Raw genomic sequence first — 27,931 nt, forward strand, 5'->3', positions numbered from 1 at the left:
TATTCCCTTCAATTCTGAGACTGAAATTAATTCTTAACCCGCTGCCTGAGATGGGGAGGAATCTGCAAGGACATTTGCAACCTTTATCTCTTACAACACGTGTTCCCATCCTTCCCCAACTCCCCACGCTGCAGCCACCTTCCCTTCCCCCATCACTTGGGTTATTTACCAGCCAGGCTGGACAAGGCACGGGACAAAACTATCCTCATTCCGGCAGAGGTCCCACTTGCTTCCATGGCAGCATTGCATGAGTAATGACATATTATAATTAATCATATTGTGGTAGCACCTAGAGGCTCCAACTGAGACGGCACTGGGTTCTGTTCTCACACCTAGAAAGGGGCAGCCCCTGTCCTGGAGCATTTGTTTGCAAAATAACTAGGCAAGACCACAGGGACCGGCTTCCTCTGGGCCACTCAACCCCCCCCCCCCCCCAAGCCCCCCCCACCCCACTCCTTCTCCAAGAGATGCTGGGGCATCTATGGGAACATTGGTGGGTTCGAACTTCCCCAGGTCACCTAAAGTGACCCCGCTCAGTTCGGTCTCGAAGGGGGGAGATGTGACGAAGCAGGACTGTTCTTAATGTTGCCTCTGAATATTGTGGGGGTGCCTCAGTTTCTCCTATGCAGTTCTTAAGTATCTAGCTGGTGGGATAAGGGTGTATGATCGTTGCAGAGCCCTGGAGGGCAGGTGTGTGCAGGGGTCTGGACACAGAGAATGGCCAACACCCTGTTTCCTGGCAACTGGTGGCCTGGGCCCTTCCCCCTGCAAGGTGAGAGCTAAAGGGTTGGAGACAAAGAGATCAGGTGACCTCCTGGCCCGGGAAAGGAACAAAGCCCAGAGGAAGAGGGGCTGGAGAGAGATTGAGTTTGGGGCTGGCTGGGGACATGGAGTGAAGTGCAGACGTGGTTGTCTGGCTCACTGCCCCCCAAAATGGACCCAGCTGAGGGGTCCTGTTCTCTGTACCTACAAGCTCTGTTTTAGACCATGTTCCAGTCGTCTAATAAACCTTCTGTTTTACTGGCTGGCTGAGAGTCACGTCTGACTGCGAAGTTGGGGTGCAGGACCCTCTGGCTTCTCCAGGAGCCCTACCTGGGTGGACTCGCTGTGGGAAGCGCACGGAGGGGCAGAGGATGCTGAATGCTCCGAGGTCAGACCCAGGAAGGTGGAAGCTGTGTGAGCTGTGTGTCCTGCAGACAGTCTGCTCCCAGAAAGGAGACTTCCCCAGAGTCCTGACTGGCTTCATGGGGAGCAGTTCCAGAGCATCGCCCGGGGACTCCGTGACACCTGCCTCTTCCCACCCCCACCCCACCTCTTCCCACCCAGTTCTGCCCCCTCCCCCACGGCACGTCCTGCACACCACAGAACAGCTGACTGCGGGAGGCGCTGGGATGGAGGGGGAGGAGTTGATCGGCATGGCCGCCAGCAGTGGGGAGCTGGCTGCCAGTGGGTGCTGAGCATCCGCTATTTATTTTCGGTGCCTATGAGCAAGACAGACAAAGGGTGGGAGGAGAAACAGAGGTACAGCGAGGGGAAGCTACTTCCCAAGTTAACACAGCAGGCCAGTGGCAGAGTCAGGTCCCCAGACTCACAACCCAGTGCCCGACCCATTCGCCCTGACTGCCTCCATAGAACGTAGGCTATTCTGTTAGTGGGAAATCCTGCACTGGCCAAAGAGGGAGGAATGAAATGGGATCTTCTAGGACTCTTTCATCTTAAATTCTCTGGGAGATATTCCTCTCTTGGCTCCACGGGACTCCACAGGGTCGCAGAGGAGAGAGGAGAATGGGGCCCTATGGTTCTGTGAGGTACCCACCAGGATTATGGCACAGACTGGTCCCAGGAAGCTCCAATGAAATCCTCTCTCCAGGCTGAGCCAGCAGCTACAGGCAGGGAGCAAGAAGAAGGTGACTTTAATGGGATTACGACCCTTTTTCAGCACCACGGGCAGAGAGAGGGTGTCACAGGGCAGCTGGCTCTCAAAAGCAAGATGGATCTCAGCCAGCCTGTGACATGGCCGACTCTCCTGCGGGCTGCAGGCTAACAGCCCTCCCCATCTACCTCAGCATCTCCTGCTTTCAGCCTCCACTTCCACTTCCACCTCCGCAAATGACCCTTTCTGGTGGTTGGGCGCAGTATTGAGGGAGGGCCAGACATGCAGCGGATGTACATTGGCCTAGCTGCACTGAAGGAAGTGAAGCTACCCTGATTTACACCAGCTGAGGATCTAGCCTGGGGTGTCTAGAACCTGCCATGCCCTGTTTTAGTGGAGTCGCTCACTTGAGAGAGGGGATCCTCAGGGATTTGCCCACAGTAAGAAGGTGTGTTTGTTTCCTACCCACCAATGCCACAAACCCAGCCTGGGACCTGGGAGTCAAGCTGGGATCTTTCTGGCTTGTTCTTCCGCATCATCAGTGGGGCGAGGAGTGTAGATGTCTGACAGGTGGGCAACTCAACTACAGCGCTCAGGGCAGCTCAGTGTCACAGTCAGCTCCCAGGCAGCTCAGTTCAAGTCAGACCTGGGGTGAGCCAGACAACCACATGGAAGCCAGATCCCAGCTCCCCTTCGGGATGGGCTCTGCACTTACTGGTTGGAAGTTCCGTAGCCTCCAGGATTCACCGCTGCAGAAATAGCCACCACCAGGGCGGGGAATCCGTAGCCGAACGGGTACATAAATCTCTTCTTGAACCGGCTGGCGCTGGTGTAATTCACGACCTTCAGGTTCCGGACGGTGAGGAAGAGGTGCAGCCCCTCCAGGAACATCCAGGTGAAGCCGGCCAGGAAGAGGTAGTGTAGGAAGCCAGCAATGACAGCACACGCCACCTGAGGACAGGAGGAGAGAGAGCTCTGGGACACTGCTTCTGGGAAGGGAAACACTGAATTTGGAGGTGGGGGACTTTGTGAGGATCATATAGGGTTCTTTATTAACACATCTCTCCAGTTACAGCTCTCTCCCAGAGAAAATACGTTCTTCAGTCTATGAGGGCTTGTCTAAGGGCAAGCTGGCTGGCCCTTTCAATCATTCAGAGACCAGGCCAGTCCTGATCTCCACTCAGAAAAGATGGTTTCTGGGGGTTGTAGTTCCCAAATGAATCTTGGAAATTGTTGGATACTGTGAGGAATCCTAGGATAGGGAGCAGGGACATAAACAAGTTCCCGGTCCTCATAATAGGGAGAGACCTGGAGGGTGTCGGTTCTCTTCTCTGTATCTGCTTCAAGATATAGGTGCCTTGCATCTGCCCATCAGTGTGGGGGCAGAGAGGACAGGCAGGGGACTGTGACTCTGGAAATCGAGGTTCCTTTGTCTGATGAAGGATGGAGCCCACAAGGGAAAGGGAAGGACTGGTTTCACCCAGAGAGATTTCTTTTGGAGGGGAGTAAATAATTATTTCTGCGGGACTAAAGAGCATGGAATAAATGTTACCGTCCAGCTGAGGGTATAAAAAGGTGCTAGAGTGAGGGGAGCTTTAGAAATGCTGACAGAGGATCTGGACACAGCTCAATTTTAAACCAAGAATAAAAGTGGGTAACAGACCCCACTGTGGGTGCGGGTCACCGCGGTGAGGAAGAGCAGGTCGGCCAGGAAGAGGCAGAGGCAGAGCTGCAGGTGGAGGGAGGTGCTGACATTGTGGATGGAGCGGCAAAGGAGGAAGGTGAGGATGGCGAGGAGGAGGCACAGCAGGGAGAAGGTCAGTCCCACGTAGGTGACGACGGTCAGTGGATAACTCTCCTGTAACACAGCAAAGGGAGACTCACCAGTGAGCCCTGTGATGCTACATGGGAAATAAAGGGAAGTAAGGACACCCCGGGGAATTACAGACCAGTCAGCTTAACTTCCGTATCTGGAAAGATAATGGAGCAAATAATTAAGCAATCAGTTTACAAACACCTAGAAGATAATAAGGTGATAAATAAAAGTCAGCATGGATTTGTCAAGAATAAATCATGTCAAGCCAGCCTAATAGCTTTCTTTGGCAGGGTAACAAGCCTTGTGGATGGTGGTGACAAGGTAAATGTGGTATTTCTTGACTTAGTAAGGGCTCGTCTACACTGGCAATGCTAAAGTGCTGCCATCGCGGCGCTTTACCGTGGCTTGCGTCGTCGCAGCAGAGCGCTGGGAGAGAGTTCTCCCAGCACTTTGAAGAACCCACCTCCACGAGCGGCGTAGCTACCTGGTGCACTGTTTCACTGGCGCTTTATAGCGCTGAAACTTGCTGTGTTCCGGGGGGTGTTTTTTCACACCCCTGAGCAAGAAAGTTTCAGCGCCGTAAATTGCCAGTGTAGACAAGCCCTAAGGCTTTTGAGACTTCCCATAAACAAACTAGGCAAATACAACCTAGATGGAGCTCCTCTTAGGTGGGTGCATAACTGGTTGGAAAATCGTTCCTAGAGATTAGTTATCCGTGGTTCACAGTCAAGCTGTGGGTGGTGGGAGAGGGACAAGGCAGCAAGGATACTGAGCCACCCAGCCTGCCTCACGGAGGTGGAGAGTCACAGTTCCCCACAGAGACCCCTGTACCCTCTCCCTACGCAGAATGTGCGCGTGATGTTGCACTCCATAATGTTTATGAAAATATGCTTATGAGTGTAACTATGATGTTTCTGAAATATGCTTTATGCAAAAGGTCTCTTGTAAGGTATCATTACAAAGCTTAGGATCTACTGAGTGTGTTCATCCCATTTGTTTGCATGTATTATTTCTGTGTTTGGAGTTAGGAGAATAAGATATAAACTTGTATCACTGATGTACACATGTTAAGTGGAAGCCATTAAGGGTGCTTCAGAATCAATCACCTGTAAATGGCTCTGTTTACTTGCAAACCTTCCGGGTACGTGCGGGCCAGCCCTGGAAGAATGGAGACTATGTCACATGATACTGGAATCCATCTTAAATCTGGTACTTTCCCAGATTTAATCTGGTACTTTCCCAGGGTAGCTCCCCAACCCACCTCTTCTGCCTGTGGCCCCACCCATACTTCATATGTTCTTTGAGTCTGGTTCTACGACCACCCTCCAGGAGCACCGGATGCGCATCTGACAACGACTCGGCTCCACTCTCGTGTCCAGGCCACCTGGCCAGTGGCTTGGCATGAGCAACATCTAGGCGGGTAACTATAACAGCCTTTATGTAGAACCTGTGTGTGAATGTCTGTGTGTGTGAATGGATCTATATAGAAATTGCATATAGGAATATTTTGTTTTATTTACAATAAATGTGGCAATTTGCCTTGTCCCTCTTACAAGATCCTGTTGGTATCATTTTTATTAGTGTAACATACCAGCGTTTCTCAAACGGGGGTCCGCGAGGACACTCCAGGGGGTCCGAAGACCCTGCTGACCAAGTCCTCCACCTCCCTCCCAGTGCCTTCTGCATGCCGGAGAACAGCTGTTCAGCAGCGTTCAGGATGCACTGAGAGGGAGGGGAAGGAGTGGGCATGGGGAGCGCTCGGGGGACGGGGCAGACACAGGGAAGAGGAGGAGCAGGGGTGGACCAGGGGCGGGAAGAGGGAGGGTGGGGCCTTCGGGGAATAGATGGAATGGGGGTGGGGCCTGGGGCTGAGCAGGGGGTTGGGGGTCTGCAAAAAATTTTAAATCAAAATGGGGGTCCTCAGGTTCCTAAAGTTTGAGAATCGTTGAGCTCTAGAATGAACGCATTGAGAGAAGCCAGGGGCTATGCCCAAGAGTAGGCAGGACATGTAGGGACATGCCTATGAACAGGGGACTCCAAGTACCTTTCCATGCCCATGTGTTGTGAGCTTGTGTTTCAGACAGAGGAAGTACAAGCCACATGGTAAAGGAAAGAAAAAGGCAGCTGCATCACCTCCATTTTGTCTTCAATCCTGCTTCTCACCTCTGGAGTAACTTCTCGACAAACTGAAGCTTTGAACAAAGGTCTGATATACCCATCTAAGCTTTGGATGTGTTCCAGAGGGACTTTACAAGCCAGCAAACTCACCAATGCTGCTAAGAACCTGATATATGGACCTTGAAGTCATATGTATCGGATTGCTTTGATCATTTAACAACTCTCTTCTTTTTCTTTTCTTTTCATTTATAACAAAAACCTTTAGTTTTAGATACTAAAGGATTGACTGGCAGCATGGAATGCAATAAAGGGGGCTGTGTGATTTCTTTTTTTCAGCTTCTCAATAACCAGTGTTGGGGATCTGGAGCACAGATTGTGACTGGTTGGTGATTCTAACTCCAGTGTTAACCAGCAGTTTTGGGAAAATCTGCTCTCCTTTTTGCAGCCTGCCGTGACCTTGGCATTTTCAGTGTGGGCTACTCTAGGCACCTCAGATCAAAACCCCACCCATCCTGTATAGCCACAGATTATACCCTGAGGTTCCTACTCAGCGGTCATTCACGCAAAATTCCCACTGATTTTGTCCAAGTAAGGAGCTCAGAGTCCAGCCCTTTGATCTGAGTCTGACACTGAGATACCTCCACTCCGGTGTGACCCATCAGGAGTGCGAAGCTGGAGAGATGGTCACAGCTGCAGATGGTGTGAGTGCTGTTCGTCTGGAGACTTTTGCAGCCATCCTCAGCCCAGGTGCCATTCCCATCGATGAATTTCCAGTGAACGCAGCGAGTTTCTTCCTCCTCTTTCTTTGCCTGGAAACCAAAACACCCCATCATCATCCTCACTGGGTCATGGGGAGAATACTGTTTCTTTTGTCACACGTTTCTAATAGACAATAATAAACCTGAAATCATCAACGGCTTCATGGCTCTCATTGTGCTGCACGTAACAGCCATTTGGGACTTCCCATTGGCAGTGGAAATACAAGCGAGATCCTCCAGCTCCAATAGCACAAGTCCCTGACCCCAGAGCTAAAGTGGTAATTCCCTTAACGCTGGGCACTGTGGGGTCTATGACACACAATTGTGAAGTTTGATTTGAGCCATTAAAAGGCATTCACACACCCACCCACAAATACCCACATGCACTCTAGCAAGTTCATTACTTTGTCAAAGATGGCACCATCTCATGCCATTTCCCTGACCTCTTCTATCTATAGGGCAGAGGTCCCCAAACTGTGGGGTGCGCCCCCCTTTGGAGGGACATGACAGGTCCTGGGTCAGCCCCCATGGGGGGCAGAGAGGGAGCACCACCCAGCCCCTCCCCATCCTGAGCTCTGCTCTGGTCCCACCAGTAGTCGTATCCCTGACTTCCAGCCCCATGTCTGGCACCGTTCCCAGTTTCAGCCTGGCTGCACTCCCAGCCCCAGCCTCTTGCAGCTCCATTCCCGGCCCAGGTTGGGGGAAGGGGCGGGGCTGGGAGTGGAGCCACACCTCGCCATGGACTCAGCTGCTGGCCCCCACCGCAGCCTGCTCCTACTCCATTCCTGCTCCGAGCCTCAGCTCCCGGCCACAGCTCTGGCCCTGCTTCCAGACCCAGACCCACCACCAGCTGCAGTCCCAGCCTTGGCCCCCTTACCCCTGTCTGTGTCCTTTCCCCCTGCCCCCGAGCCATGGCCCCGCTCCTGGCCCTGGCTCAGGGGAAGAGCTGTGAATGGGGTCGGGGGGGGGGGTGCGACCCTCAAAACTTTGGGGACCACTGCTATAGGGAATTGCCTTCCATTTATTCCTGCTCTAAGGGGTGAGCCAGGCACAATTGTTATTCCTGAGCATTTTACATGATTAATCATAACCCAGTCAGGCCTGGTGTGAAAGCTATGTAATGTCCTCCCCAGCGTCAGGACTGAAGAAGCTCCCTCTCTTTCTCAGATAACTGTTTCTCAGTCCAGAAAGGCAGCAGAACTCAAATGCCCTGCAGGAGATGCACCTTTTAAGTGACCAGCTGGAGTCCCGGGCACACAGCAAAGTAAAAGGATCTACACTCACCTGTCTATGGCGCAGGGTGAAATTCACAGGTTTGGAGAGGTTCATGGGCCTCCCATCTCCGATAGCCCCACTCACCACCCTGGAATTCAGGTGAAAATTCCTCAATTTCTCATCAGCCATTAGATCTCCCTCATCAAGTAATGTCCTGTTAATGATGGAGTCCAGGGTGGAGTAAGAAATAAAAGCAACAGCCCAAGGATCTGAAAACATGAAATGATGCCTCATCATAGAGACAGGGACACTGAGACAAAGAAAGAGCAAGCCAGGTGCCAAAGGTCACAGCGAGTCTGGGGCAGAGCTGGGAAAAGAACCCAGGAGTCCTGGCTAGCATTTTGAGCTTTAACCACTCGAATATGTGGCCTCCTCCCTCTTCTTCCACAGAAGCACTTCTGTGTTGGAAACATCTGGCATGCACTATGGGAGTGTGATTCCTCAAGTGCACTAACGTACATTAAAGCACACTAGGGAACCTTTAGTGCACACTAGTAGGGTCTATATGGACCAATTAATGCACAGTTAGTTAGTGCTCTAAAGAAATCATACCCCCATACTGCACATTATCCAGCTCGGTACACAGCCCTAGGTGAAAGGCACTGAGGTGAAGCCATAGTTTTTCTTGGTTAGGAGAGGCAGAGGGGTTGGTTAGTGAGGAGCTTTCCCTGGGGCTAAAGAATTAAGAACCAGTCCCAGTTACGTCATACTGGCCTGAAAATTGGAGTAAAATTGGTCAATATTATCCTGGTTCCATTCCAGGAAGTCACACACGTCAACCTGGGGCCTAGCTGGGCTCATCATCAGGACATCATGTGTTGGGCCAACGGATCTCTGATCTTTCCATTCTCTGGACCAGTTCATATGCCCATCAAAGCTTCTCTCTCCTCCCTGCCCCACATGGGTTGGTTTTCATGCTGCGGGACAGCCAGGAATGAAGGGCTCTGCAGAGCTCAACGGCCTGAGAAACACTGGCTCAGCCAACAAGGTGCACACTAGTGTCAGGATAACAAAGGCAAGAAAGCCAGCGTGGGGCGAGAGGAAGGGGAGAACTAGGGCCGGGGTTTGGTGTCTAAAGGGGTGAGTGCCTGGGAAGCACCAGGATGGTACCTTTTGTGTCTGCTCCGGCGACGGCATTGCAGTGAATGTCCATTGTCTCCTCCTGACGTCTCAGCCTGAAGACATCACCAGAGCAACTTGCAGCTCTGACGAGGATCGTCTCGATAGCTGGGGAGGGAAATGGCAACGCCTCTTGCTGCAAGGGCAAGGCAGGTTTGGAGCTCCACTATCTCTGAATCCCACCACCCCTCCCCCTTCCTCCTCACCTCCATCTCTCTGTGTTTCCCTGAGCCCCTCTGGCTGACCTTCTGTGATCCATCATGCCTGCGCCCCCATGAAGATGCCACTGTGCCAAGAGGAAGAAGGCAACTTCTCCCTGCTGCCTCACCTCTGCGCTTTAGCAGGGGAAGCAGCAAGAAGGGGTATTGCTGGGGCAGGGAGTGAAAGGAGGAAGTAATGGCAGCTGCCTGTGGCGACAGGAGATTGGTATTGCTTTTAAACCCCTCTCAGGCAGCTGCCATTGCTGCAAAGCCCCAGGGCTGGGTTTATGGATGGTGGGTAGCATAGGCCGGGGAAGGCTGTGCCTCCCTAAACAGCCTGGCATGGCCCCACCCATGATTTGCCCCCAGGCTCCCTCCTGCCTGCTTCCAGTTCCCTTCCAACTCTTCCATGGCTGAGAGGCTGGGGCAGGCAGGCTGGGGCAGGCAGGTGCTCACCAGGCCCAGGGCTGGGGGCACTGGGGCTGGGGCCATGCCACATCACGCTGTCTGCCCATCTGCCCGGTGCTGGAGTTGGGGATGCTCCGGCTGCCCAGCACTCTAGGGCTGGGGATGCTCCAGCTGCACTACCCATCTGACGCTCCGGGTCTGGGGTAGCGCGGGGTGCGAGGCAGGTTTCTCTGGGCTCTAGTGGAAGACGGGGGATGGAAGAGGAGGGGATGGGCCTTGGGCAGAGAGGGAGGGGCCTGGGGCTAGCTTCTCTCAATGGTTAACCTCTCTCAGTGGCTCATTCACCTGCAGCCCATGGCTGGGTTTTAAACCCTGAGAGAGGGGCAGTGAGGCTGCAGTGGTGTTCTGCATTGAAAAGAGTATAACCCCCTATCTCACAGCTGCCACGAGGTGATGTGGGAGCCTCTCATCCTCCTCACCCATAAACTCTGTTGTCACGTTCTGGGTCTTCTTCTCCGGAGACCGCAAAGCAACCGTCAGTGCAGCCAATTCCACACTCTGCAGGAGGAAGGTCACGGCGGAGGCCACGTCCCTCTTGCTCTCATTCCCACCAGCACGGAGGATGGAGCTATTCAGCAAGGAACCAAAGGGGTGAGCAACTTCCTGGGATTGGGAAAGGAAACACCCTGAGAAGGACGGAGGAGTTCAGTGGTTCATGAGACACTTTCTTCAGACTCCCAGGGGAACAATGACCCTCTTAGGGACATACGGGTTCATAGTGACCTTCCCACTCAGAGGGACTGCAGCATTCTCCAAGAGGGAGCCCTTTACTGAGCCAGTGAGGCTACTGAGGCTTGCTCAGGACTTCACAGTAACCTGAAGCCAGGGTACGTCTAACACTGTGTGTCATTCGCTCCTCATCCCTGGTCCCTTCAGTGTAGGTGCCAGAGAACATTACAACAAATCAGCAGACATCTCGGTTCTCTCTGTATTGCCCCCGGAAGGAATTTGGATCCTCTGAGGACCAGTGGGGACAGAACCCAGATCCCCTGCCACTTCAGCTAGAGATCATGCACATGCGCGCACACACCCCTTTTCTGAAGAGCAGCTACAATTTCCCCCCAAAATGAGACGGCTATACCAATGCTCAGGGCATTTGGCCATAGAGCGCCCACACACGTAGGGGCAGAACCTCTAACCTCCAGCGATGCTGCTCTGTCCTCTGCACACATGGTCTCCAAATTCACTACGGTTGAATTCATGAAGGAGCAAAATTCACTGGTGTTGCCCTGCAGAACAATCAGAGGAAATGGGTTATTTCTACAAGCATGGAAAGGCCACCCAAAATTAAGGTAAATGGTTCCTCATCGTGATCTTGCTTTGACCTATGGTTGGTTGGCTGGCTGTCCCACTACTATACCCACAGATTAAGACATGTTAAGGCTAAGTGTGCTGAAGCCCACAGACATGCTGATATTTCACATAGTATTGAAGGTTGAGTTTTCAAAAGCACTTTGTGTTGGACTGATTCTGCTCCCACTGAAGTCAGTGGTAAACCTTGGATAAGCAGAGAATCCTCAGGCTCAAAGTTTTCTGGGTACTCTTTGTGAAAACCCTCAAAGCCCAAATAAACCCCTTACACGTACCTGCTGAAAGACATCTTTGCACCTCTTCAACTGCTCTTTTATCTGTTGAGTATCAGTCTGGCATTTAAAGGTAACATCTAGCAACAGAAAGAGAGGCACGGACAATTACATCAAGTCAACATCTGAAGGGCTAAGGTTTTCAAAAGTGTCTCGTGATTTGAGACATCTTAAAAGGGCCCTGACTTTCAAAAGTGCTGAGCACTCACCCTTTAAGGTCTCAGGTTAGGCAACCAAAATCACAAGGCGATTTTGAAAATCTTGGCCTAAGTGACACACCTAAGACCACACTCACACGGACTCTATGACGGAGCTGGAAATGGAAGCTTGATCAACTGAGTCCCAGCCTAGCATATTAGCCACAAGGGCCATCCTTTCTTCCTTCCAGAATACAAAGTTGATGATCTCCTGAAACCCAGCAGGTGTTTTCTCCCTTTAACTCCATTGATCCCTTTAGCCCTGTCTGACAACTTTCAACTGAGTTTATAATCAGTTAGCAATACATTCAGCCCTAAAAGCCTGGTGTGTGTCCACACATCACCTGGTTAATACTCACTTAAGCTTTGTCTGTGTGTCTCATTGATCAGTGTGTCTTATGTGTGCTCTGGGGCTGCTCCACCAAAGGTCTGGTTCTGCTACAGCTCCTAGCTATGGGAGTTTGTCTCTTAGCTCAATCAGGAGTGGGTCATGGAGTTACAAGGTCCTGGGTTTGATCCTTGGGGATAACCAAGATGACAGTTGTTACATCAATACTCGAGAAGTTTCCCTTCCCAAGAACTGTTCTAACCCTGCTCTTGTACTTCTAAAAGGCCTGCGTCTCATCAAGGTATGTCTACACTAGGAACGCTAAAGTGGTGCAGCTGCAGCTGTGTTACTGTAGTGTAGACACTGACGATGGTGATGGAAGGGTTCTTCCATTGCTGTAGTAAATCCGCCTCTCAGAGGTGGTAGCTAGGACAAGAGAAGAAGTCTTCTGTTGACCTTGTGTTGCCTACCCTGAGGCTTAGGCTGCCTTATGATTGACTGAAGTTTGAGGTGTTGAGAGGCCTCAGTTACACTAAAAGCCTTACGTTGCTCTGGCCTGGAAAAGGCAATTCAAGTGCCTGGAAAAGGCTCCTAAGAATGTTCCCTGTGGAGGGACCCTCCACAGCGAGTGTGGACCTTGTATAAGGGCCTTTACATGAGCTTGGCTTCATCTGCAAGGCAGATCAAGGATGTGGTCAGAACATACCATGCTACAGCTACTTTCTGGTTCTCAGGGGCCATGGGAAGCAGAGGGTAAAGTACAGCAACCCTGCATGGTCCCAGAATGCACAGAGCACAAAGGTGGCTCAAAGCGACCTGCTCCTCCACCATTTCTGTTCCCTGGTGCAAGCACAGGAGTGGCATAAGTAAGAATCAGGCACAAAATTACCTTGGGTACCCAGAGGGCATCACAACCAAGTGTAGGAGGAAAAGTGCAACGGTTCTTAAACCAATTCAGACCAGCTGGCGAGCAGCTGCCTAACTGCATGAACTGGGCGGAAACTAGTTGAGTGCAGCTAGCAACACAGGTACAGTCTTAGGCCTGGACTATGCCTAAAACTTAGGTAGATCTAGCTAGGTCGCTCAGCGGTGTGAAAAATTCACACCCCCGAGAAACGTAGTTAAGGCGTCCAAAGCCCAGTGTCGACACCACTAGGTTGACAAAAGAATTCTTCCGTCAACCCAGATACCACCTCTCGGCGGGGTGGATTAACTACAGCGACAGAAAAACCCCTTCCATCCCTGTACCAAGTGTCTACACGACAGTGCTTCAGAGGCACAGCTGCAGCGTCGTACCTGCTGCTGTAGCTTCTGTAGTATGGACATAGCCTGAGTAACTGTGGCTAGTGGTGGCCTAGGATGGCAGGCTGGGCCAAATTCTCAGCTGGTGTAACTCAATGGAGCCCCATCAAAATCAACAGACTTTACACCAGGCCCATGGTTGCCTCCCCGGTTGTGACACTGTTTTCTTTGCAGCATGCACAGAAAACGTGGTCAAAATAGATTTAAAACCCAGGCTACTCACTCTTCCTGCAGGAACCCGGAATCCCATAGCTGTCCATGGCAGCAGTGCCAACACTCAGGAGTGAAAATGGAGAGCTGGCATGTTCCACAGCATGGGATTTCATGGCACGTCCAAGCGTAAGCATCCCCCAATGTAACTCAGTGCCAGGGACTGGCTTCCACTCCACATCCCTTAGAGGCTGATTGTCTAAGATGATGGCGGGAGTCTCCGATGTATTGGCCACCATCAAGGCAAAGTTCTCGAAGCCCTCCTGCTCGTTTATAGAATACATCAGGCAGTAACTGGCAACATCTGGAACATTCATCAGGAAGGCGTGGGAGGAATTAGGGTTAGCTGCACCCAGGCCGTAGAACACCACCTGGATGCTCACGTTAGCAGAGATGTAGACTGGGTTTGAGGGCTTGACAGGAAGTTGGAGTACATTGCCTCCTGTTAGAGTAACATTCTCTTGCTGTTCCCCTCGTTGATACAACACTGTCGTGCTCTGGGAAGCAGTGATATAGACTATGTCATCTACTTTCGGCCAGGGTAAGGGAGGAATGATGTATGTTGTACCCCAGCCGCAGACTGGTAGGAGCTGCTCAAAGACGTGGTTGCATTTTGTGCTATTACAAAAACACACCTGGCCAACCAAGACGGCCACTGGCTTTTCTGAGACAATTCTGGTGCCAGACAGATCTTCTATGCCTTGTAACTGGATGACTTGGAAACTGAAGGGCTTAAATTTCAGTTTGCTGCCAGTGGAGTGGACCTGTGTTAGGTAATGTAACTTGCCTTTCACATGGACCTCCACGTAGTTGGGCTCTTGGTACGTTATAATAGAGAACTCTGGGTAACTATCGAAGGATTCCGTGGAGGGAGTCACTACGTAGTGTTCATTTCCCAAGCTGGAGACAGGATACAGCACAGTGGTCTCAGGGCTCACATGTTTGTTGCTGACAGACACTACCGAGATATCTTTGTCAGACTTGACTAGGACCACCTTGGAGACCACATCACTGCCGTTAACTCCCACTGACTCTGGTAGCCTGACCCGCACCATCTCTCCCTGATTTACCATAATCTTATTCTCAGACCTTGCCCCGTCACCCTTGCAATTGGGGATGGAAACAGACACTGAAGTGAAGGCAAAGTAGCCAGTAATTTGCACTTCAAATTGACTCGAGTTCCCACAGTCCTCCATGTAGGAGGTGATGAATTCTCTTCCCAGAGTCTCAGTCTGACATGTGCCTGCAAGGAAAAATAGCAATAAAACATTGGAGGTAGAGAGAGACACTGTCAAGAGGTGGATAGAGTAAAACTTTGTTCAGGTCAAAAATTAAGACCCAGTAAAAAGAAACGAAGCTCGAAAATCTTAATGCAGCTAGAAATTTTTCCCATTATATTTTTAATCTAAATGAAAATAATTTTATTAATAGTACACATTATTTTAAATAATGAACAAGGACAACTTAGACAGCTTAGAACCGAGCAAAGACTTTGGAACCAAACATGACTTCGGGGAATGTTCCAATCTGGACCAGAACTCCATGATTGTCCCTGATCTCTATAATTGTTGAGAACCAGAATCCTGGATCCAAACACTCATGGAAACACAGAAAAATGTCAAATCCAGATGCACACTTAATGATTTGGACTCAGCTCTAAGAATAATTGTTTCCCCTTCCCTAGGACCTCCTGTCTAAGCCCCAAACACTTTATAGACAGACATTCAATCATTCTCAGTCCCACCAGGAGATGGGTCAATATTACTGTCCCCATTGCACTGAGCGGAAAACTAAGGGACAGAGAGGATTAGGAACTTGCTCAAAGTAACCCCACAAATCAGCAGTAGAACTAAGAATAGAACCCAGGTTTCCTGACTCTCAGTCTCTTGTGCCCTAAGTGTTAAAACCTATAGAACCGTAGATTGTTGTGTTGAGAAGGGTAGGTGCCTTGGGCCTATTTGGCTCAGGTGATAATAAAACCCTTTTGTACTGTTACAACATTAAACCCATAAGTGTGGTTTGGGTCTTGTGTCAAGTTATCGCTGGCACCGTCTCCTGTTGTGACCACCACTGTTAAATAAATATATACAGAAAGAGACACAGAGAGAAAACCTTTGATTAAACACACATCAGAAACAGATTAATAAAATTACAATTTAAAAAGTTCAATAAAAGTTTCATTTAATCAGTTTCCTTTACTTCCCTTTTAGTTATATAGGGCCAGATCTTCAGACAGTGTACATCAGTGTAGCACCACTGACTACAACAGACCTTTGCTGATTTACAACAGATGAGGATTCTGCCCATCACCCCCCAGCTGACATCCCACTTGGCTCTTTATAGAGAGATCCAGAAACATTGTATCTCCCAATAAACATTTTATCCTCACTCCCAGAGCTCTCTCTCTGTCCTGAGTGGAAAGAAAATTAAGGCCAAATGTAATATAGCTTCTCAAATTTCCACAAGCTGAGAATCTGGCTGTCTAGCTTCAGGCCCTTTAATACGATCAGTGAGGGGAGATATTGTGAAATGCTGAGCCTCCTTCCCCTGTCCCTTACACCATATGACCGCCATTGATTTCAGTGCATTTCTCCTGATTTACATTGATGTACATGAGAAGAGAATGAGGCCCATCATTCTTAGCCTGAATGGGAGCTGGCGGCAGGGCTGGATTTAGGGGCAGGTGACCCAGGCAACCACCGGTGGTGCCAGGTTTGGGGGGCGCCGGGCCCGGGGTGCTGTTTTTGTTGTTAGCAACAAAAGGGAAAACAGGGGAAAAGGGAAAACAGAATGTTTGAAGTAAAATGTTTCATGTATTCCGTATGTGGATTCATTTTTCATAAAACCAAACACCATGGCCCCCGCCCCCTACCCCAAGGCCCCGCCGCTTCCCCAAGGCCCTGCCCCCCACTCACTCCAGCCTCCCTCCCTCCATTGGTTGCTCTCTGCCTCCCTCCCTCACTTTCACTAGGCTGGGGCAAAGGGCTGAGTTGTGGGAGGGGGTGAGGGCTCCATCTGGGGGTGCGGGCTCTGGGATGGAGTTTGGGTGTGGGAGGGGGTTCCAACCTGGGGCAAGGATTTGGGATGCGGGTGAGGGTGAAGGGTCTGGGAGGGAATTAGGGTGCAGAATTGGGTTCTGACCTGCGGCAGGCGGTTGGAGTGCAGGTAGGGGTGTGGGGTCTGGGAGGGAGTTTGGGTGCAGGATGCGGTTCCAACCTAGGGTAGGGGGTTCAGGGTGGGGGCTCTGGCTGGGCGGCACTTACCTCAGGCAGCTCCTAGTCGGTGGTGCAGCAGGGCTAAGGCAGGCTCCCTTCCTGCCCTGGCTCCACACTTCTCCCAGAAGTGGCCGGCATGTTCTGCCCCCTAGGCAGAGGTGCAGCCAGGTGGCTCTGTGCAGTGTGCACTGCCCATGCCCACAGGCGCTGCCTCCACAGCTCCCATTGGCCACAGTTCCCAGTCAATGGGAGCTGCGGAGCTGGCCCTGGGAGCAGCGGCAGCACTTGGAGCTTCTCTGATCACCGCTGAGCCTAGGGACCGGACGTGCTGGCTGCTTCCGGGGAGCTACGCAAAGCCAGGGCAGGCAGGGAGCCTGCCATAGCCTCACTGCACCACCGACCTGACTTTTAATGGCCCGGTGAGTGGTGCTGTCCGGAGCCGCCAGGGCCCATTTTTGACTGGGCGTTTCAGTTGAAAACCGGATGCCTGGCAACCCTAGTATCACCCGTTAATCTCATGAGACAGGGATAAATCATGCATACAAATCCTGCATCAAAGTCATGAAATGGACTACAAATGCAATCAAAAATAAGGTATATAAAGGTTTAACTAATGGAAGGGGGTGCACACCATTCGGTCTAGGGCCGGCCCTGGCTGCCGGTCCTCAATGCCTCTCAGGATTTAGCTCCATTTGTAGGATCATAGAATCATAGAATATTAGGGTTGGAAGAGACCTCAGGAGGTCATCTAGACCAGTGCTATTCAAAGTGGTGGTCCGTGGACCAGCGCTGGTCTGCAAGCCATCGGCTGCCGGTCTGCGCGCACATTGGAAAAAGAAATTGCCGGTCCCCCACATCAGATAGCTTGAGAAGCATTGGGCTAGTCCGATCCCCTGCTCAAAGCAGGACCAACACCAGCTAAACTATCCCAGCCAGGGCTTGTCAAGCCAGGCCTTAAAAACCTCTAAGGATGGAGATTCCACCACCTCCCTAGGGAACCCATTCCAGTGCTTCACCACCCTCCTGGTGAAACAGTGTTTCCTAAAATCCAACTACACCTCCCCCACTGCAACTTGAGACCGTTCCTCCTTTTCCTCTCATCTGCCATCACTGAGAACAGCCGAGCTCTATCCTCTTTGGAACCCCCCTTCAAGTAGTTGAAGGCTGCTATCAAATCCCCCCTCACTCTTCTCTTCTGCAGACTAAATTAACCCCAGTTCCCTCAGCCTCTCCTCCTAAGTCATGTGCCCCAGCCCCTTAATCATTTTCATTGCCCTCCACTGGACTCTCTTCAATGTGTCCACATCCCTTCTGTAGTGGGGGGACCAAAACTGCAATACTCCAGATGTTATTCCTTGACTTTAGCAAAGTTTTTGACACGGTCTCGCACAGTATTCTTGCCAGCAAGTTAAAGAAATATGGGCTGGATGAATGGACTATAAGGAGGATAGAAAGCTGGCTCGATCCTCGAGCTCAACAGGTAGCGATAAATGGCTCCATGTTTAGTTGGCAGCCGGTATCAAGTGGAGTGCCCCAAGGGTCGGTCCTGGGGCTGGTTTTGTTCAATATCTTCATTAATGATCTGGAGGATGGTGTGGATTGCACCCTCAGCAAGTTTGCAGATGACACTAAACTGCGAGGAGTGGTAGGTACGCTGGAGGGCAGGGATAGGATACAGAGGGACCTAGACAAATTAGAGGATTGGGCCAAAAGAAATCTGATGAGGTTCAACAAGGACAAGTGCAGAGTCCTGCACTTAGGACGGAAGAATCCCATGCACCGCTACAGACTAGGGACCAAGCTGCTAGGCAGCAGTTCTGCAGAAAAGGACCGAGGGGTTACGGTGGATGAGAAGCTATATAGGAGTCAACAGTGTGCCCTTGTTGCCAAGACGGCTAACGGCATTTTGGGCTGTATAAGTAGGAACATTGCCAGCAGATCAAGGAACGTGATCGTTCCCCTCGATTCGGCATTGGTGAGACCTCATCTGGAGTACTGTGTCCAGTTTGGACCCCACACTACAAGAAGGATGTCGAAAAATTGGGAAGAGTCCAGCGGAGGGCAACAAAGATGATTAGAGGGCTGGAGCACCTGATTTATGAGAAGAGGCTGAGGGAACTGGGATTATTTAGTCTGCAGAAGAGAAGAATGAGGGGGATTTGATAGCTGCTTTCAACTACCTGAAAGGGGGTTCCAAAGAGAATGGATCTAGACTGTTCTCAGTGGTACCAGATGACCGAATGAGGAGTAATGGTCTCAGGTTGCAGTGGGGGAGGTGTAGGTTGGATATTAGGAAACACTGTTTCACTAGGAGAGTGGTGAAGCACTGCAATGCCTTACCTAGGGAGGTGGTGGAATCTCCTTCCTAAGAGATTTTTAAGAGTCAGGCTTGACAAAGCCCTGGCTGGGATGATTTAGTTGGGGATTAGGTCCTGCTTTGAGCAGGAGGTTGGACTAGATGACCTCCTGAGGTCCCTTCCAACCCTGATATTCTATGATTCTATGTGTGGCCTCACCAGTGCTGAACAGAGGGGAATAATCACTTCGCTCAATCTGCTGGCAATGCTCCCACTAATACAGCCCAATGTGCCACTGGCCTTCTTGGCAATAAGAATTTCCCAGTGCTTCTAGTTTCTACATGAAATTGATCAGGATCTCAATTTTCATTTGCAATTCTGTAATACTCACAGCTCCTTAAAGAGGAAGCTGCCAAAACGACAGATCCAGAGTTACTGTCACTTCATTCTCCCTCGCTACTTTCTGACAGACTTCTAGGGACTGCAATCCAGTATAGGAAGTCACGAGCTACCGCTTTCTGGGCCCACCTCTCGCTTTTCAGTGTGGCCTAGTGACACTATTAAAAGACCTCTCAGTGGGACATGGCAGCAGAAAGAGGTTCTTGTCCACCCTGGGACAGAGTGTGAGCAGACTAAAACTAGAATACCCTAAGGAGTGACAGAGGGAGAAAGAGGGAGTGAATGAATAAACGAGCACAGAGAAGGAGGAATTATCCCTGACACTCAATCTTCCCTGTTCTCAAAATTCTGGGTTTTCCCCTCAGGGTCTGTTTAGAACCTGAGGTGTACCCACCCCTCCGGGCATTCCGCTGCTCCTAATGACCCAGATGCAGTGAACACCCACATTAGAGTCCAGATAATGCTGCTGAGAGCTGCCAAGCCAATACCAGCTTCATGGCAGACACTCTATATGGGACTCACTTATTATCGGCACAAAAACTTTGAACAAGGCATTATGTTTCACTAACCTGAGAATTTACCAATTCTGTTTGTCGTCTGGACGCTTGCTGGTGGTAGAAACCAGAACAGTCCAAGGAGAAAAAACACTTGAGAGAAGATGAACAAAATTTGTTTAAAATCTAAGATATGGCAATAAACAACACAGGGAGACATTACTAAATAAAGGAGTCTAAGCACCTTTGAATGAGTCTGACCCTAATCTCAGTTACACTGGTGTCAATTTGGAATGACTCCATTGATTTACTTTTATTGGCATTATCCTGGATTTATCCTGGGACTTAGGAGATCAGAAATAGGATCAGGGCATTGGACCTCATTGATGTGGGGAGAATGGAAGGTAGACACTGAATTTTTCCATTCTAGTCTCATCCTCTGATGCCCTGTAGGAGGCAGCTGGGAAGCTGGAGTCTGAGTAGCTTCTCAATGGCCTGAGGCAGGGTGTCATGGAGTCACGGGGTCTGGTCTATGCCACAGCCTGTAACCAGTCCCTTTGGAGAGATCCCTGTAGTGTGCTGGGCCCCAAGGACCTACACAGTTCCACAGTGGCAGACCCGTGGCCTCCAAAACTAGGCCTTTGGGTGCCAGCAATCCCCATCATTTTCCATGGCTCCCAGTAGTAAGTCCAGCAGAGCCAGACTCCAGTGGGAGGTTTGTTCTTTACTCCTTCAGGGAACAATGCTCTCAGTGAGTATTTGCAGTAATGCCAGGCAGCCTTTTCAAAACAAGCTAAGAATGTATTAGCCACCTGGCCTACAGAATCCAACAGTCCTGACTTTAGCATAGAGAGGCACAGGTTAAGACATGGTCCATGCTGACCAATGCCAGGGCTCCCATGAGCCAGGCTGCTGTAGGAACAAACCATCTTGGCACTCTCTCACCGTCTCTGTTCCTTTAGTTCCAGGTGTGTTTCCTGTGTCTCTGAAAACTCAGCTCTAAACCCAGCCACCTGTCACCTTTCCCCTTTGTTCTCCCGCTCAGTGCATTTGGTTTGCTGCCCTGCAAGCCTCCAGGAAATCTCCTTCCTCTCAGCTGTTGGTCACAAGGAGTGAATGTCCTGGCCACTGGGGTTTCCGCTGACTTTTCCAGACCCTCCATTCACAGGTGTAAATTTTCTTTACTTAGTTTGTTAATGACTCTGGTCTCCAGCCAGACTGTTGAGTCAAATACCACATCATATCCCTTTACGCTCAATGCACAGAAATGCAAAGGCCGGAGGGAAACTGAAGCATGCACAGGAATCATAAATCATTACCAAAATTCACACAATCACCATACAGGGCTTTCCCCCTTTGCCCTTGTCATTTGGGTTCTGTCAGATATAACCTTCTCCCATCTGTTCCTCCTGGGTCAGCATGCCCAATGCTCAGCAAGGAAACAAACACACGCCCTAGAGAGGGGCAAGATGCACCATAAGTTTGCAGGAGAGCATGTATCTTGCTAATCTGTTTAGCCAAGAGTTGGTGCTGCAGCTGCTCTCTGTCCACCTGTGAAGCCCAGCTGGTAACAGAATGTACATCTACACCGCGCAGCAGACTGCAGCAGCAGGGCTCAGAACCCAGCTCGACAGACTCGGGCTCGGGCTCCTGTGCTAAAAGTAGCTGAGTACACAGAGCTTCTAAGTTGCGGGTGGCTTGGACTGGAGGCCAGGCTCTGAAGTCTAGGGAAAGGAATGGGCCTCAGCTGGTCCAAACCACAACTTAAAAGTGCTGACTACACCGCTCTTTTTATCATGGTAGCAAAAGCCTGAGTCTGTCAAGGTGGGCTTGGAGGGTCCCTGCCACAGGCTGTGTAGATGTACCCTGATAGGCCAGGGAACCTCCGAAGTACTTAAGGACAGAACCCTTCTAACTTCCCCTCCCTGGCATCTCCAATAAGTTGCCAGGTGGCTACTCCCAGCTATTCAGAGGATAGCGGCTTGCCTGCCACACTCTCCCATACACCACGGCTCTGTCATCACTAACTCGGTTCTACTTACTTGGAGGAAACACAAAGCCTCGGCGTGTCATGGCTGCTCAGAAGACAAGCTCTGGGATTCTGACCCTGGCACCTTCCTTATTAACCCGAAACAAACCCAAAAGCAGAACTGACACAAACTCGCTCACAGCAACTTCCTCTTTAGTCCCCTTATCTCTGGTGTCTGGAAACAGAGTCTCCAGGCCAAGTTTACCTCACGGAAGTCAGCAGCTGATCCCACTAAGGGGACAGGCCCTTTATTATTTATTATCTTCCCCAACCCCTGAAGTGTGCTAGGTGCCTGTCACGGAGTCCCCGGGCGATGCTCTGGAACTGCTCCCTACGAAACCAGTCAGGACTCTGGGGAAGTCTCCTTTCTGTGAGCAGACTGTCTTCAGGACACACAGCTCACACAACTTCCACCTTCCTGGGTCTGACCTCGGAGCATTCAGCATCCTCTGCCCCTCCGTGGGCTGCCCACAGCGAGTCCACCCAGGCGGGGCTTCTGAGGAAGCCAGAGGATCCTGAACCTCAACTCCGCAGTCAGACGTGACTCTCAGCCAGCCAGTAAAACAGAAGGTTTATTAGACGACTGGAACATGGTCTAACACAGAGCTTGTAGGTGCAGAGAAAAGGACCCCTCAGCTGGGTCCATTTTGGGGGGCAGTGAGCCAGACAACCACGTCTGCACTTCACTCCATGTCCCCAGCCAGCCCCAAACTGAAACTCTCTCCAGCCTCTCCTCCTCTGGGCTTTCCCCTTTCCCGGGCCAGGAGGTCACCTGATCTCTTTGTCTCCAACCCTTTAGCTCTCACCTTGCAGGGGGGAAGGGCCCAGGCCACCAGTTGCCAGGAAACAGGGTGTTGGCCATTCTCTGTGTCCAGACCCCTGCACACACCTGCCCTCCAGGGCTCTGCAACGATCATACACCCTTATCCCACCACCTAGATACTTAAGAACTGCATAGGGGAAACTGAGGCACCCCCACAATATTCAGAGGAAACATTAAGAACAGTCCCGCTTTGTCACAGTGCCCTCACAGGCCAACAGGGAATCAGACAGTCCTTATGCTGCATATCCCTTAGCTAAAAGGGTACAAGGCTCATGCTTTCAGTGCAGAAGATTCTAGGTACAATCCCTGCCGATGACTCACGGTAGAATATGTCTTAGGAGAGGGCCCAGAGGAGGGAACTGGGGAAGGAATAATGGGGGTATAGGAATGTCTCCTCACTAGTCACTCGGCGCAGGATGCCCGGGACACTAGGAGGGTGGCTGGGTCAGGATCTATGCACCCAGGCACTCAGTCTGTGACCCAGGTTTTGACAAGGAGCCTCCTGGAGGGGAGCAGTCACACAGCTGACTTCTCAGGGACAGAGAAAGGGGTGGCGGAGGGTACCCCAATCCAGGTCCCTGTTCTTCAGGATGCTATTTCTGATAAGTTTTTGGAAAGTAACCGTGTCTCTTTAAATCAAGATGCAGCTCCAATGCCTGTGATAACAGAGGAGTTGGGACCAGGAAATTGCCAGGGGGTAGTTTGCCGGAATACAAATGACCCAACTGACAGAGAAGGGGGTGTTTTCCCCCAGGCTGGTGAGAGACAGGGAGCAGTTATGGGAAGGCTGCTGGGAGAAAGTGAATCTGATCGAAGGGTAAACACACCTCGCCTAGAGAGCCCCGATCACAGCCCACTAGGGGGCAGGGAAGGACTCAGTGCTGGGAGGAGGAAACACCGGGTAACCCCAAAAGGGGAGCTGGATTTTCTACCTATGTACAGTCCTGGGGTTGGGAGACCACTCCCCAAAGGGCCAGCCAATCTGCAGGATCCCCCTGAACACCTATCTTGCCAGACTCTGAGGCACCAAAATTCCAGAAACATGATTAAATTAAGAGCCCACACAGAGGGGAATGCTGAAGGGAAAGAAAAGCCAGTGACTGATTACATGGGAGAGAGTCAAAGGACAGCATGGGTAATGAACAAACTAACCTTACACTATGCTATCTGAAAAGAGGGCGTGATATCATAAAGATACTGGTAAACGTACATCTGAGATAAAAATTTTGGTATTAATGTTAAGTTTTGGGATAAGAATTTTGACGTGGATGTTAAACCTTATGATAATGCTACTTTTCAATTAAGACCTGTAAACTGGTTTAAAGCTTATCATAGCAGAGAAACCATAAAAAACCTGATTTGCTGTGTGTGAATGAGGAAACTGAGGCACACCGCCTGATGGCCTTGATGGCTGGGTGCCAAGAGAACTATAACACAAACTACCTTTGAGCTAGTCAGTGACTAACCCTCTTGCAGTAAGCTAATGGGGGAGGTGTGACGTTCTGTACCTCGGGGGAACACCCTGCACCCCCATGTTCATCCTTGTAATATGACTCTGTGGTATCCAATGCAAAGTTTATTTCGGGAAAGGGAAATAAGCACAAGAAAGTAGAAATATGACTTCCAGTGAGGCAGCTAAAAAACTAGATCTGGCCAGACTGGAAGCGGCGGAGAAGGCAAAGGACGGCGAGTTTCAAATGTGGCAGGCAGAAATGAGGCTCAAAGAAGCAGCTGCAGCCAGGGAAACTATGGAAGCAGAGGCAGCCAGGAAGGCAGCCAGAGAGGAGGTTGCACACAGAAGGGCCATAGAAGAAAAAGAGAAAGAGAGGGAAGAAAGAGAAAGAGAGCGGGAAGAAAGAGAACAGAGAGAGAGAGAGAGAGTGAAAACACCAACTGGACCTGCTAGAGAAGCAGAACCAGAACCCTCCGACCCCAACAACTCTCATCACTCCAAAAATCCACAAATGGGAACACTTATGCCTTCCATACAGGATGATATTGCTGAATATCTGACTGCCTTTGAAAGGCTGTGTGTAATACATGAAATAATAAGAGAGTTTCTACCCTGATTGCGAAATTAACTGGTAAAGCTCGAAGTGTATTCAATGGAATGCCTATTGAAGATGCTTTAGACTACTGTAAATTTAAAGATATTGTTTTGCAAAGATTTCAAATTACCCCTGAAACATATAGAGTTACATTTAGGAATCTTAGAGGGATATTGGGATGAGTAAAGGGGAACATGTAAACAAAATGAAAGATTTGTTGGGGAAATGGGTGAGGGGTAAAGAGGTGGCAAGTTTTCAAGGAATGCTTGATCTTGTTGCTCAAGAGCATTTCTTAAGCATACGTCAGGCTGAAGTAAACCAGTGTCTATGGGACAAAGATGTCAAGTCTGTGGATGAGATGCTCTTTTAGCTGATGCCTTCGAACAGACTCAGGCGTCTATTGACGGCAGGCCACAGAAAGAGGGGTTTAAAACTGGTGGGAAGGGAGGATCCCATTTTGCCCCTGGGAAGAGAGAAGGGGCTTGGGAGCCTAAATGAGTTATAGAATCTGGCCCTAAATTAACTTTGCCTGTTTGCAAATTTCCCCCAAATGGATTGCAATTCCCTTGAATAAAAACAACGAGGAGTCCTTATGTCACCTTAGGGACTAACACATTTATTTGGGCATAAGCTTTCATGTATCTGATGCACCTGATGAAGTGGGTTATAGCCCACGAAAGCTTATGTTGAAATAAATCTGTTAGTGTCTAAGGTGCCACACGGACTCCTTGTTGTTTTTGCTGATACAGACTAAAACAGTTACCCCTCTGAAATCAATTCCCTTGAATATAGTCATTGTTCAACATTATCCATGGAATAAATTTGCTGAATGACTTATTCGATGTTCAGTTCTCAAGCTGTTTTAATTGATTGCTTAAGTCACCCAGTCTTATTTCGAACTCTTAAATTCTGGTGCCTAAGTCCCCTACAGTTACTATTTTGATAGTCACTTCCCACTAAAGCTGTGTGGGGTGGGGAAGAGACAACAACAAAATTGTTGAAAAATTGTCTGTACTTATTCAATGAAATTTTGAAATATAAAAAATTTCAGCCAGCTACATAGTTGCTCAAAAACTATAAAATCTTTGACATTTTTCCTCCCTATATTCTTCCCCCTCCCCCTTTTGTTGAAATTCAAAATGTTCTTGATTCTTCCCCCACTCCTTTTTTTGGTTAAAGTTTACGGTTTCAATGCATTTGTGATAAATGAAGGGCCGGGGTGGGGGGTAGCTCTCTTTTATGGACACCCAGCCAGCCAATTAGCTAAAAAGTCCCTTTTGGTGGCTGTTTTCTGCTTGCTTTACCTGTAAAGGGTTAACAAAGTCCCCCAGGTGAAGAAAAGGGAGTGGGCACCTGACCAAAAGAGCCAATGGGAAGGCTAGAACTTTTTTAAATGGGGAAAAAACTTCCCCTTTGTGTCTCTGTTGTTGTTGCTCTGGGAAAGAGGGGAACAGGGAGCAGTTATGCTTTGAGAAGCTTTAAGACAGGTATGATCATAAATCATCAGATCATACCTAGAACTACTTATTTGGAACTCCCAAATGTGTAAGTAGATCAGGAATGTTTAGAAAGACCCAATTAGGGTTATTTCTGTTTATTTCTTATGGCTAATGGACTCCTCTGTGCTAGCCCCAGATGCTTTTGTTTGCTTGTAACCTTTAAGCTGAACCCTCAAGAAAGCTAGTTTGGGTGCTTAATTTTTGGAATCTAGCAAACGCCTAAATTACAGATGTATTTTTCTTTCTTTTCTGTTTTTAATAATATTTACCTGTTTTAAAGAACAGGGTTGGATTTTTGGTGTCCTAAGAGGTTTGTGCATATGTTGTTTAATTAGCTGGTAGCAACAGCTAATTTCCTTTGTTTTCTTTCTCAGCTCTTCCCAGAGGGGGGAGGGGGTGAAAGGGCTTGAGGGTACCCCACAGGAAGGAATTCCCAAGTGTGTCTTCCTGGGTTCCAAAAGGGGTTTTGCATTTGGGTGGTGGAAGTGTTTCCCAAGCCAAGGTCAGAGAGGAGCTGTAACTTTGGGAGTTTAATACAAGTGTGGAGTGGCAAGTATTAATTTTTAAAATCCCAGCAGGCCCCACCTTCTACACCTGAAGTACCAGAGTGTGGAATCAGTCTTGACAGCATTTTTGTCAAAACTTTGAAAAAAGTCAGCCAGCTCTGTGGTCTGCTGGTATTCTCCAATATTCACCTTAAACTTTCTTTCCGTAGTGCCCTGTCCATATTAGAGCTACCCAATGCAGCGATGACACTGCTATTGTTACTCAAGCTAGCTTTTATCTCCTGAATGCAGTGTAGACATTCCCTGAATGTCACAGCACCCATATGCAGCAGGAGCAGGACCTGGGAGCGTTTCTAGCTATGCTCCTATAGAAAGAGGGGTGCAGGCAGGAGGGTTTGAAGGGGTATTGGCCGAGCAGATGTTCCTCACCAAGACATATGGTATGGGTAGGGCAGGAGACCAGAAGCTGCAAACTTGGGAGTGGGCAAGCAGTCATCTCCTGAAAATACAAGGAGAGAAGAGTTTTAAGGTCTTCTTTCCCCATAGAAGACAACTAGAGGTAAGATGTCTTCCTGATCCCTAATAGAAATCTTTGTGCTCCCCCACTGAGCAATGAGGAGTGGATGGGAGAGTCCTGTGTAACCAGAGGCCAAACTAATAAGGGCACACAGGGAAAGCCCTGTCTCATCCTCAAAACTTGCAGTGCTAGGAGAATGAAAAACCACTCAGACCCATGCCCCTAAGCAATATCAGAGGATGAGACCTGAATGGAAAAAACGGAGTGTCTGGGCTTTAGTCTCCTGTCATTTACATCTGGCTTTTACTGGAAATTCTCCTGATCTTATTTACACTGCTATAAATCTGAATTACCTCAGTGACACCGGAGCAACCCCATTGTCTTCAAAAGTTTTGCACAAATCTAACTGATTGGAACTAAGGCCTTGTCTACACTAGGAAGGGTTGGCTGGTATAACTATTCTAAAGAACCCATCAGGCTCCTTAGAATGGTACTGATAGTATGTAGTTAGGGCTGCCAAAGTTCTAATAGCACAAACCCGAACACCCTAGTCCCACCCCCTGCCCTGCCCCGCCCCTGCCCCGAGGCGCTGCCCCTGTCCCTCCCCTTCTCCAAGGCCCCGCTTCTCATTTGCTCCATCCCCCCTCTCTCTGTCGCTCGCTCTCCCCCACCCTCACTGGCTCATTTTCACCAGGCTGGGGCAGGGAGTTGGGGGGCAGGAGAGGGTGAGGGCTCCAGCTGGGGTTGTTGGCTCTGGGGCGGGGCCAGGGATGAGTGGTTTGGGGTGCAGGAGGGGGTTCTGGGCTGGGGTGGGGGGCTGAGGGCTTTGGCTGGGGGTGCAGGCTCTGGGGTGGGGC

At 49.9% G+C, this 27,931-nt stretch overlaps 1 protein-coding gene and 1 long non-coding RNA gene across 4 annotated transcripts in view; one reads left to right on the forward strand and one right to left on the reverse strand.

The window, feature by feature from the left end:
• LOC119564794 (adhesion G protein-coupled receptor E2) overlaps nucleotides 1-22,328 on the reverse strand; it is a 23,964-nt gene extending 1,636 nt beyond the window's left edge. Inside the window, exons 1-12 of one of the 3 annotated variants that reach the window (XM_037887802.2) lie at nucleotides 21,695-21,830; nucleotides 19,728-19,805; nucleotides 13,261-14,490; nucleotides 11,214-11,290; nucleotides 10,767-10,856; nucleotides 10,047-10,230; nucleotides 8,951-9,067; nucleotides 7,850-8,049; nucleotides 6,446-6,616; nucleotides 3,537-3,731; nucleotides 2,589-2,824; nucleotides 1,367-1,883 (exon numbers count right to left, since the gene is read on the reverse strand). In XM_037887802.2, coding sequence (XP_037743730.1) covers nucleotides 1,700-1,883; nucleotides 2,589-2,824; nucleotides 3,537-3,731; nucleotides 6,446-6,616; nucleotides 7,850-8,049; nucleotides 8,951-9,067; nucleotides 10,047-10,230; nucleotides 10,767-10,856; nucleotides 11,214-11,290; nucleotides 13,261-14,490; nucleotides 19,728-19,805; nucleotides 21,695-21,725 — 2,793 coding nt within the window. In that variant the 5' untranslated portion in view covers nucleotides 21,726-21,830 and the 3' untranslated portion in view covers nucleotides 1,367-1,699. Of the gene's footprint in view, nucleotides 1-1,366; nucleotides 1,884-2,588; nucleotides 2,825-3,536; nucleotides 3,732-6,445; nucleotides 6,617-7,849; nucleotides 8,050-8,950; nucleotides 9,068-10,046; nucleotides 10,231-10,766; nucleotides 10,857-11,213; nucleotides 11,291-13,260; nucleotides 14,491-19,727; nucleotides 19,806-20,971; nucleotides 21,172-21,694 lie in introns of those variants that run through there. The other 2 variants (XM_037887803.2, XM_043533242.1) reach the window with 2 other exon arrangements.
• On the forward strand, nucleotides 22,326-25,945 carry LOC122463428. The gene is made up of 3 exons (XR_006286784.1): nucleotides 22,326-22,338; nucleotides 23,274-23,279; nucleotides 25,783-25,945. It is a non-coding gene; the product is annotated as an uncharacterized LOC122463428 (long non-coding RNA).
• Nucleotides 25,946-27,931: the final 1,986 nt, after the last annotated feature.

The sequence above is a fragment of the Chelonia mydas genome, chromosome 20, assembly GCF_015237465.2.
Source record: "Chelonia mydas isolate rCheMyd1 chromosome 20, rCheMyd1.pri.v2, whole genome shotgun sequence".
Taxonomy (NCBI): domain Eukaryota; kingdom Metazoa; phylum Chordata; order Testudines; family Cheloniidae; genus Chelonia; species Chelonia mydas.